This window comes from Anoplopoma fimbria, chromosome 7 (assembly GCF_027596085.1).
Source record: "Anoplopoma fimbria isolate UVic2021 breed Golden Eagle Sablefish chromosome 7, Afim_UVic_2022, whole genome shotgun sequence".
NCBI classification, from domain to species: Eukaryota; Metazoa; Chordata; class Actinopteri; order Perciformes; family Anoplopomatidae; genus Anoplopoma; species Anoplopoma fimbria.
The window spans coordinates 11,194,470-11,206,687 of NC_072455.1; the positions used below are offsets into that span (position 1 = coordinate 11,194,470).

The 12,218-nt window shown below is 39.6% G+C and overlaps 1 protein-coding gene across 4 annotated transcripts in view; it reads right to left on the reverse strand.

Moving 5' to 3' along the window:
• Positions 1-12,218, reverse strand: part of map4k2 (mitogen-activated protein kinase kinase kinase kinase 2) — a 39,172-nt gene that overhangs the window by 13,988 nt on the left and 12,966 nt on the right. The window contains exons 12-17 of one of the 4 annotated variants that reach the window (XM_054601168.1): positions 11,931-12,044; positions 11,685-11,763; positions 8,006-8,064; positions 7,859-7,908; positions 5,722-5,760; positions 5,260-5,293 (exon numbers count right to left, since the gene is read on the reverse strand). In XM_054601168.1, coding sequence (XP_054457143.1) covers positions 5,260-5,293; positions 5,722-5,760; positions 7,859-7,908; positions 8,006-8,064; positions 11,685-11,763; positions 11,931-12,044 — 375 coding nt within the window. Of the gene's footprint in view, positions 1-5,259; positions 5,294-5,721; positions 5,761-7,858; positions 7,912-8,005; positions 8,065-11,684; positions 11,764-11,930; positions 12,045-12,218 lie in introns of all 4 variants that reach the window. The other 3 variants (XM_054601167.1, XM_054601170.1, XM_054601169.1) reach the window with 3 other exon arrangements.

Sequence of the window (12,218 nt, forward strand, 5' to 3'; positions counted from 1 at the left end):
TTTGATTGGTCAATACTACTCAGACTACAAATGGAAACAAGAACCCTTACAAAACCAGACTCTTGTCCCATTGCCTACAGATTCTACATACTTGTGCAGATATCCGTTTTTAGAGATTAATGATACCCTAGCACTTAGAGACCCGATCTCCTACTGCTGAGATAAAATGAGGTTTGAATCTACTGATAAAAACACTGTAGAAGAAAATTGATGAATCAAATCCCACCAGTCCTCAGCATTGCTCTGCTTGGTCTTATCAGCATGAGGGGTTCCTGTTTCAGCTGTCTAGATGGTTCCTGTTTCAGACACTTACCCAGCCCTGTGGTAGAGGGCACCCCTTGTGATGAATGGATGGGCGAGGACTTGACTGGGTATGATCCTCTCGTTGGCATTCATTTGCAGCATTGCCTTCAGCAGGTCAATGCACTCCATCTTTTCATCAGCTTCCACCATAGTCCGGTTCTTAAGGGGCAACTTATGCGGGTAACAAAAGGGCAAATCCAGCAGCGGTTTTAACTTTCTGAATCAGAATTAATTAAAAGCTTATCTCTAGTGGCAACAGAACAATCTATCTAAACACCTACCGTTTCCAGATGGTCCAGTTTTCGGAATTCGTAGGCTCTGTCGTCGAAGAAATAAGAGATTTGCTGATGCTCCTGAGGTGTCTAAAAGAAGGTATTTCAGATAGCTCTTTATCACGTTAACTGATTAATATATAGATCTTAACCAGAGAAGAGAATGTTAAGGGAGACAGGACTTTTAATCTTGTACTACCTTCAGTCTCCAGCGACCGCAAGAACCTTTTACAAAATGGATTCCTGAGTAAATTCCAGCACTCAGAAGACGGTGTGGAGGTACACCCAGGAGTTCCACTATGCAACGCATCTGCAGACAGAACACAGCATCAAACCAAGAAAAGAACAGGATGCTATTCATCTCCCACAGTCAAAATATTATCTATAACTTGTATGATGTATTGCATCTCTTAAAGTACAGATTACATGCTGCCAAATCAGACAGCAGGCAAAATGCTGCTTCATGCAATAGGATAACCTAAAAGATTAAGATCGGTTAGATCTAATTCTGCCTTCCAGACTTCTCCGACTTTAATATTTCCCACCTTCACCACTTAAAGTCGGAGTTCCCATGTTTGAACCCGGGGAAAAATACATATACCCCAACTTTAGTAGGAAGAAGTTGTCTGACGTCACAGAAAAATGGCGTAAATGGTAATTTAACTGTATTAAATTAAAATAATATTTACTATCATATAGTTAAACCTGTCCTGCATTTAAATTAAGGCCAAAATATGTTGCTGATGTTATTAGGTAGCTGGTTACGGTAAACAATCTCTGAAAGTAATCTCTACCCAAAAGTTATTCGCTAAAATGTTAAAATGCCCAAAAATGTGGAGGCTGCACTGCTGAGAATTAAATTGTGTGAAAACCCTCATCAGAACCATTAAGATCTAGGAACGCACCAATCAGTCTTTTTTAGTCCCGATACTGATGGTAACACCTGGGCTTAGGGTAAAGGCCGATACCGATTACTGATCCGATACCAGTTTCATTAATAAGCTTGATGTCTCACAGTGTGGAAGAGAATGGGAATTATTTTTTTCATGTGAAAGGCATCATCAGACTTGACTTAAACAATGCTTTACAAACATTGTAAGACAAATATCCCAATATCCGTGTTGGATTAGTGCGTCCCTATAAAATTTAGAGTCAATCATTCTTTAGACAACAAAGCAAAGGATATGCTGATGCAGCGGTATCAAATCTCAAAGGAGAGGAAAAAGGAAGCAGTCAGTAGCTGTTCCCATCCAAATGTATCGCACATTTTAACCAAATTCACCACGATAAGCAGTACGCGGCTCCATTTCTCCTGTCGGTGAAACCAATATACCAATTCAGAAGAAAAGGGCGTATTAAAAATGCGCCAGTCAAACCTCAAACGCTGAAAACATTTAAATGTGAGGAAGGTACATCAGATCTGTGAAGCGTTTTTTGTCTCGTCAATGGAGCAGAAGATTCATTGGACGTTTGAAGTCACATGCTTGATGGATGTCATCTTTTATCGGCTGAATCGGTTTCCATTGCACTTCCAAATTTCTGCGTTTTCCCACTAAGGTTTCTTTAATCGCAAATGGATAATGCGGATAAAAACAGTCGGATGGAAACACAACTAATGACTTACCACGTCGTATTCACTGTTGCCCGGGAAGAGCGGGTCACCGAGCACCATGAATGCCATCACGACACCTAGAGACCACATGTCAATGGCCTCTGAAAATGGAAGTCCCAAAATAATTTCTGGAGCCCTGAAAATAAGGCAAATGTCCAACACAGAATGAGAAAGACTGTCATATAAGAGCAGATGGTAGAAATCTCATACGAACATTGGAGGAAAATGATTTGAGTCTCTCTGCTGCTCACCTGTAGTGTGTTGTTTGGTGACGTTCACCCTGCTTCACTTTACAGGTTGGGACAGCCAATCCGAAGTCGATGAGCTTCACCCTGAAGGGCCACGCTTTACTATCCACCAGCATGATGTTGTCTAACTTTAAATCTGCATGGATCACTTCAATGGTCTTCAGGGCGTAAAAGGCTGAGGCCATCTGCAAGATCAGCAATGACATTTAAACAATGTACTCACGGCTCTTTGACTTTAGAGTAATGTCTGATCCTAGTCTGTCCATACCTGTTGGACTACACTCCTGACTTCATGTAAATGCAGGGGTTTTAAGTCCCTCTGGTAGAAAATGAAGTCCCTCAGAGTCATATCCAGCAACTCGAAGGCTAGAGCAGGTCTGTTGTCCCTCAGGGGAAAGGAGTCAATGAACCTGACGACATTCCACTTGTCCAGGTTCTTCAACTTGATTAAGTTCAGGAGAGTCAACTGGGGAACATGATAAGTAGTTGACACAAGCTTTAAATTCAGGAGGAAGACGTTTTTAGACAAAAGCGACATAAACATGTTGATGAGTACTCACTTCATCGCGGAGGCTGACGCCGAATAGAGGGATCTTTACAGCAACAGTCTCGTTGGTGTCCTCTTTGACACATTTGAGCACTTCTCCGAAGCCTCCCCGGCCCAGAAATTTCAGCGGCGTATAGTTGCTGGGGAGGAGGTGGCCTCTATGCATCTGTTTATGACATGCACGTATGGATTGTGTGAGAAACACATTGCACACGCGAGGAGAAGGCAATAGAAGTGGCAGTTCAACTACAATTTGGTTGTTTCATCGCATCTTTAATATTTTTCTAGAAGAAAACATTGTCCATCTAACTTTCAATATGAGAAATATGTTAAAAAAGGAGTAGCAGCGCATGCTTTCTGTTCATAAACGCATCTTCATATTGTATCTTCAAATTGTCACACACTTCTCTACATGAGGAAGAAAAAACAGCGACTCACCTGCATCATGGAGGATTTGTTGAGTTGAACAATCAAGTTGGTTCGATTCGTCGATTTCGGTTGAGATTCAATTCTTCTTCTCTGTCCACTTGTTCACAGTAAAATGACGAACTGGCAAGCAGTGGCAGAACTTGTGTGACATGAGTTCTAGAACACCACTATGATGCGGTGTTTTGTGATCCAGAAGCTCCATGTGCCAATTAGAATGGTTCCGAATATGCTAATGAAGTACTGTTCACCAAAGTAACTCAAACTACATGAGAAAAATAACGTTTATTTAATGTACACAAGTACATTTTTAATTTATATCTTTATCACAAATCCTTTCTGCTTTGTCAGTTTCAATATGCAGTAGCATGTAACGCTCCAACTGATCTGTTACCATGATAGTCCCTTACATTGAAGCTACATGGTTTTTGCAGCACAGTGATAAAATATTATGTGTGTTAGTGGCCAAAAAAAACGTTTCTATTTAAGAATAAAGGGAACCTTAAACTGAACCTTTTTACATTCAAAGGAAGAAACCAATGTGTCAATAAACACAAAGAAGCTTACGTTCATAACTATGAGTACTTTAACCTTCTATTAGTGCCACTGTTACTAAAGCGAAGGACTTCTTTCACCAATTAGCCGCACACAATAACACATTAAATATGATTTAGTGAACCATAACATGAAGTAAAAGTAAATTTTGACTTTAATAGAAGTGGGAAATATTCACAAAGTAAGTGGGTTGCCATCAACGGAAGAGAGTAACACAAAACCCTAGAATTGTCGTTTTAGCTAGCCATGCGTAGCTAGCAAGTCAGCTAGCTAGCTAGCTAGCTAGCTAAATTGGGCACAGAGTGCAACTGTGCTTATTAAATAGTAAATTTACCAAAATATTAACACTGTCTTCAACACACTCTACTGTCAGTCTAAACTTGCCGTGTATTCTTTACCGTGTGATAACTTATTTAGTATACCGGTTTTGATCTTGTTTTTTTACTTATGTCTCTTGTTTGCACTATCCACTCTGCTGCTGTAATCTTGCAAATTGCTGCGGGACTAATAAAGGATTATTTTATCTTAACATGCAGCAATGAGCCGTGATTCTAGACCTTTCAAAAATGTGAAGAAACGTGAAACACAATGAGTGACCCAGTTGTTGTTCCCAGTCTGTAACTGGTTACCACAGTCTGCTGAGATGACCTAGACGAGAGGAATCCACAGAGCCACAGCCGGTCTCTTATGAGAGCCTTGATGGAGGTCCAACAAATGTTATAGGCCGACAGAGCAATATAATGCTGCACCAAGTAGTTTTTCTGGTGTTTTGGGAGATTAAACTTGTGTACAATAAAAATGGTCTGTCTAGATGGAACCAAAGCCAGTAACTTAACAGTTAGCTTGTCTCTTTAAGTTTGAAATGCAGCTTCATGTTTAGTGCTTAACTCATTTAAACACTTTTTGGGCGCCTTGACACATCTGTGGTTTGACTCCTCCCTTTGTCCTTTCGCACGAGAAATAAAATGTGATGGCTAAGATTTTGTGGTTTTATATTGAGTTTGTGACTGAACTGTTTGTGGCTTATCATATTTTCCATCTGTGAATTCATTGAATCAGGGAAGAAAGTTTTCAAAAGGTAAAGGCCACAAATTTACATATTTGAGTTTCCTATACCTTTAGTGTTAGTGTTCTGTTGTCAGATTTATAGCTATATAAAATACATATTTGATCTGTTCTTCCTGCTGGTGTACTTAAGTATAATTTGTGTCACTTACACAAACCTATGGATAGAACTAGTTTGTAGTATACAATTGGACCACAGCTTCAGTGTATGGTTGTGTAGTTACCACTCACGTCAGTAGATGGCGCCCTCTTAATGGTTAAACTCCTGAAACACAAATGAAGAGCAATGTCCTGACCAGGTTCCAAAAAAATTAATTAAAAAAAATCTAAATCAAGCATCAAAAAAGAGCGCCATGGCAACAAGCTAGACAACAAATGCAAATGCTGAAGATTCTTAGGGCGGGGTAACAGCAACACAGGCACACACATCTTGAGGGAACACCACCAAAAAACAAACAGACAAAAAGCCCAAGAAGCAGGGGAGCAGTGGGTTTATTCCCCAAAAGTCATGCTTTTGGGGAATAGTAGTTGAGCAGGAACACAAACCCACTGATTATGTCAAAGGTGTTTGGCATTAGCTAATATTCAAATCACAAAACGATCTTAACAACAAGTTGATTTCAGGTGAATTAATGTGGGATGGGAGGGGGGCACTGCTGTTAGGAGAGACTGGAGTTGATGGATGCGGCCTACCTCAGCTGCAGAGCTTGCTCCACACATTCCAACAGGCTCCTGCAACAGGAAGACCTGGTGTTTATCTGACTATGGGCCTGAATGGCCCACAACAATGGGAGGACCAGAGGTCCACTACTAGTCTGCTGATATTAGGACTGAGGCTCAGACTGCTGATGTTCTGTGCCAAAATAAAGGATAATTCTACTTTATTACAACACGGGCTGTATTCTCTCAAATTTCACCATAATATATGTCAGTAATAATAACAACATTGTACTAACAAGGTAATGACTAACTTAACATTTTAGAAATACTATGTTTATGTGTCCTAGTCCTTGTTTTAGAAAGTGACTAAAGGTATTATATATAAGTATAAGTAAATGTTCCCAAACAATGTGTACAATGGAAGCAAAGAAGGACATCCTCCAAAAAACATTTTTTTTAATGAAGTGTATAACACACATTTAATTTAATTCTATAAATTAAACATGGCAGCTGACCAGGGGGAACATGGTTGATTGAAGTGTCGTACTTTTGGTCACTACAGAATTGCTCACTGGGGTACACGTAGCCCTGAATGGCATCAGTGGTTTGGATTATCTTGATAAATTGTTGGTTTGTTTACAACCAACAAGTGTTCCCAGATCTCAGTGACTACTTTGGTGAGTACAATGGTAATATAACTGATAGAAATGATGGTCAAAATTACAAAACACAAGACCCAAGTTGTAATAAACCAAAATTATCCTTTCCGTACCAAAATATTACCAATATTAGTATTCGTAAATATATAATGTAATATTAGGAATTCTACCTTTTCTACTCCTTCTGCTTTCAATAACAAAACATATTACATCAGTCTAACTAGAAAGGGTCCACAGGACAACACTATAATATCCACATTCTGTCATTAAAGATACACTCTGATCTTGCTATAGTGCTGGGTAGTGCCACCAAATCCCAAAAAGCAAGTTCGCAATTTTGACGTAGTGGCCACTCTGAATTGCTGGTCACATGACCACTTTCTCATGATGAGATTTAAGACAATCACTACACACACACAAAGAAAATAATTGTAAAATGATGAAGAGATAAAATAATTTAATACCATTTCAAGTTGTTAAGGGAATTGATGACTTTTACTGATAAAACATGGACGCCTAAAGACATTTTTGGACATAAGCAACTGATGAGATATTTGAACTGAAATGAATGGGTCCATAATAGAACACACTTCCAGTTCTATAAAGAGTAAAAAGACTTTTGGGATTGTGCGAGCAACAAATTCCTTTACAGGAAATGCTTTGCTTAGCAACAGTAGCAAAAAAATTGTTCTATAGGAGTTTTTTGAACGTTTTATAACCTCTTTTGCTCTTTCCTCTGGATTCACGTCAAAGTCTGTATGCACTGTAATGCCTTTATTGTTTTGCTTTTCTTAACGGCACTCGATACAAACTGTTTTCTGGGACCACAGAGAACCTCGGGAGTTGAGGGCTATATACACTTATAGTGTTTTTGTGCGAACTATTCCGTTATAAATCGATATTGCCCTTTTTCATCTCTTTCATTCTTCTTCCTTCTTCCGTCAAAACCTGGCTCCTACATTACCCACAATGCAACTCCACCCCAGGTTGGTCGGAGATTAAAGTATTATGCCTCTAGAAGCTAACTGTCCTGGAGCCTGTTGCAGAGATGAGCAGCTATCACTTCTTTCTAACTCTACTCCTCCACGTTTATTTACTTCACAAACTTGTAGTCTTTAGACCCAACCCTACCAAACCCAAGCTTTATTCTACTTTTTTCACATAGCAGTAGTATTTTTGAAAACTTGGAACTAAACTTTCAAAGAAAAGTTACCCTTTAATCAATTATTATTTTAATATCCACGCTCAGTTCCCTGTTGGGATCTCATTTAGAAATCCACCCAGTTCTCAAGCTGGAAGGAAATCTTTGGATTCGGGGGCACTATTGGACACATAATCAGAGTGTATCGTTGACGAAGGAGGGGACTATGGGTAGTTTTTCCATTGTTGTCCTTATGGATTGCTTCAAAGAAGGCTTCCTTTACAGCTGTGACATCCTAACGGTTTAAAACCATAATATTTCCACTTTAAAATGAAAGTAAAAATGTGAAGGAAACAAAGAGAAGGCTTACGGTGAGTTGTCTTCGTCTCCAGAGAGACTCCAGTCATCGTCATAGGAGCCCTGCTGAAGGGGGGGGGGCAGAGTCCATGTTCATATTAATGTATGTCTTCACTATACATCACTGTAGCAAAAATACCTTGCAGTAAAATATCCTCACCAAAGCAGGATAAGGCTCTGTGACTTTCCTCAGTGGAGGCCCAAACTTCAGCTGGTCGACTGCAAAGAAAACGTGATGTGAGTGTTGTGCACACGGAACTGTTTTAAAATCAGATTAAGACAAAAATGTGCTCCGACAGTGCACAGTCCCACAATCCAGGCCTTTTCATGCGCTATTGATGAGCACTCACTTTCAAGTGCATTGATTAGCCTTAGTTTGAAGCTTTACACAGGATGCACTCTGCAACCACACATGTGCCTATCATGTCAATAATGAGCTAGCACTGAGTGTCCTCTACAGCCTGGACCCAATACAAGAACCGAGCACAGAATTAGAGCTGTACGATGACATTTTAATGGGACAGTTTACTTGGATTCAGTCTCAGCTGTTTTGCTGCTACAGTACTTGTTTTGGTATGACCGCTAGCTTGTGATGGCTAATGTTATCTTGTGCAAAAGTTACACTTTTCTTTCTTTAATGTCCATGTTAACATACATGTACACTTGACAGAAAAAAAACCTAAAAGCTAGATAAATAGCACATCTTGCCTGACACGCTAGCTAACTTAATTATAATAACTATTTTTGATCATCTTATTCAGTGAATATATCAGGGGTTTGTTGCATGGGTGGATTATGAGACCACCACCTCTACTACATAGGAGCAAGACACACAGACTTCCTGTTCAGCCTCTCTTGGTTGTTGTTATGTGTCTCTTTGTAGTCGTAACACATCTCTCTGTAGTTTTGAGTCTGTTTGTGGTACTTTTGAGTCTCTTTGTGGTTTTGTGTCATTTCGTAGTAATTTTGTGTCTCTTTTAAGTCATTTTGTATCTTTTAGATCGTTTTGTACACAAACACACTTTTTCTTTTTAAATAAAAAGATCACACAATCTCCACAATAAAGAATCTTCAGAAACTAATTTGTCATGGAGAGTCATTGACCCCAGATGAGGAATCTAATTTTTGGAGACTACCTGACCACTTATTAAATGTCACCAGAATGCATGCAAACAACACAGCGTTCTAATGGTCAGTCTGATTTATCACATTTATGCTTTCCAGAGGACTGAACCCTGCATGCAGGTCAAAATATCAACCTCAATCATAAGTTGACAAGCGACAGTCATTAAAAGCCTCTGAACTCAAGTTTGGATTTTAATGATCCAATTCCCTTAAAAGAAATGTATTGTAATAAGAAGTATTTCATTACTGAAACGTATTTCATTTCAATATAATAATTTGCTCATATCCTGTATTCACGGTTTACTGCTTCCAGGTGTGTAGACAATTTTATGGGATATTTCATATATTTTCCTTCTGACTTCCTTCAAACATACATATACATTCCATTTCATTTTAAATATATTTGTCAGACTAGCTTTTTGGAAGTATCAGACTTTGGTTTCTCTGATGTCTTGACTGAGACGAGCTTAACAGGAGGAAGCGGATCGTCATTGGATAAAAGCGTCTGCTAAATGACTGTAATGTAATGTAATGTAATGTAATGTCATGTAAGCACAGAGAACTATGAAGCTGTAGATGGGGGAACTAGGTAACCAGAAAGAAGAAGTAGCAGTCTCGGCTCAGTTATCTCCCATGTTGTTTGTGAATGCCTGAAACAATATATAATTCAATTATAATATTAAGGTTTAGAACTTGATACCAGAAGTCCTGTAAGCTATTTCCTTTGCTGTTTAGAAACTCATTGCAAAATGTCTTTAATTTATTCAACATGCATGTCAAAATGACACTATACATTAAAATAATTTAGTCCTGACCGAACAAAAACACGATTTATTTTGCATGTTTTACTTCATTTACTTCAAATGACACTACAAATGAATTATTTTCCACCTTCCTAGCAGTCGGTGGTTTCACTACAGTGTGAAGATAAACTTGCAGAGGCTTGAAACATGCTTGCAATAGAAATTCCATCACGGTGAACATAATGTGTCCTTTTTTGGTCAAAGATCCATTGTTGCTGCTTGGTAACGTGGTTTGGGGCGGCTGATTTGAAAGCTCAGCGCTGTATTACACACTAAACAGCCGAGCAGCCAGCTGACCCCCCAACCTCTTCATGGGTGCTTTATGTTACTTGCACCATGGTGATGCCTTGTTGTGGCACTACTATTTTGTGTTTCTTGTTGCCTATGCAGCATGGCTGTGTCTTTCTCTGTTGGTAGGTCCACCACTATGGTCCAGAGAGAAATATCTCCACAGCTTTATCGAAGGATTTCTATAAATTTTGGTACAGATATTAACTAATTATAATAACTAATGCACATAAAGTCTGTTGCCGTCGTACTGATACCCAGTTTTTCCAATTCCAATATTTTGGGAAACGTGTTTCTCTAAAAAAACATTTGTCATTTAACAAAGTAAACCAAACGCTCAAAGGTCGAGGTTCTGAACACAAACAGTGTACAAGGCGTTCAGCTATATAAAAAAAAAGAAGGTGTGAGCCTCGAAGCCCATATTGTCAAACTAAGGTGCACGTTTTGAATGTGTTTGTGGCTTAGTGTCTATGAATAGCACACAGTATATAGGGGAAGTTGAGGTCAGGTTGATCTATGATTTGGAACTGGTCGGAGTGTGAAGCAAGACTTTCGCACCAGAAGCCCTTACTCCACAAGAAGACTCTTGGCAGCAGCAGAGGTATGAAGTCACTGCAGCCAGTGCATAGAAGTACCACTGTCCGTCACACACCAATGGCATGTTCTCAGTGCCATCCTCTGACGCAGCCTTCGTCCCACACGTATGGACGGGTTACAGGACCAGGGCAGCCGTCAGCAGGCTGACTGAAGGGCTTTTTGTCCTCATTCATATTATGGAGATTACAGCACTGAATACTGGGGTCAGGGTGGACAATGAAGCCACTCTTCAGCAAGTACAACCGACATACAGTATATTTAGACATGCCTTCATACAGTGATTGTCAGAAACAGAGTATTACTGTGCAATATTTAAGAGATATATACATGGATTATATATTTACATGCAATAGATGCAGAGCTGCATAAAGACTGGCTGGACATAATATATTGTCATTTAGATGTCACGGTGCTTGTAGTATTAATGTTAGTTTTCTCTTGTGCTGACATTAAAATAATTATTATAAAATCACAAGTGTCAAAAAACTAAACATTATACTGTACATGCATATGAAGCAGTTTGAGATGAGTTAAAGGAACAGTTCAACATTTGGGGAACTATGCATATTCTGTTTCTTTACTAAAATGGTTTCCAACTTTGTGTCTGTGTGTTAACTTCACAGTTTGAGTCAGAACCTTATAAGCTTAGCTTAGCATAAAGCCTAGAAGCAGAGGGAGTCTACCGTTGTACTAGCGGCCCTGTAAGGTTGTAGCTGGCACAGCATTGCTTTGAGTGAAATGCTGACTCCAACAAGCTAGCATGCTCACAGTGACGATGCTAGCATGCTTGATGTTTAGCAAGTATACTGTTTACCATCTTGATAAGTACATCAGCATGCTAACAGTGCATTAGCTCCACAAAGTATAGTGTGGTTAAGTTTAGAACTACATAGTGGAACTTTTTTTGTCTCATTTACAAACCTGAACAATTCCAAATTACCACAAAATGTCACAAAGTGTGTGTGTGTGTGTGTGTGTGTGTGTGTGTGTGTGTGTGTGTGTGTGTGTGTGTGTGTGTTCGCTCACATTGTTCTTCAGACAGGGTCCTCTCTACAGCCAGGTGTTTCCCTGCTGACTGAATCTTGTCCGGAGCCACTTCCCCAACCTGTCAACAGATCATTTGGATGACATACTGAATGGGACTTTCTCTATCCCGCAGCTTGTTTGTTGTGAGCACACAGAACAGACATTCGATTTAGGAATCAAGGTATAGTTATACTGCTTTATAGTCTGCACGGTTGATTAAAGTCCGTGCCACCTCCCCGTACTGACCTCCAGCTCGTTGTCCATGCTGTGGGTGTGGCTGGTGTGGAGTTCAGGATTGTTGGCCATGTCCAGCAGCTCAATGACCAGGTTACGGGTCAGGAGCTGTGTCACGAATGGATGCTGGAGGAGCAAGTTACAGATCATGACCTCGAACAATGATGGAAGGGTATGTTGTTGACAGAAAAATCATCCACGATGGTGTCAGATTATCTGATACATTGTTTTGTCTACAGAACATCAGAAAGGAAAGTTAAAAATGCCCATTACAGTTTCCCAGAGTCCGAGCTGACATCT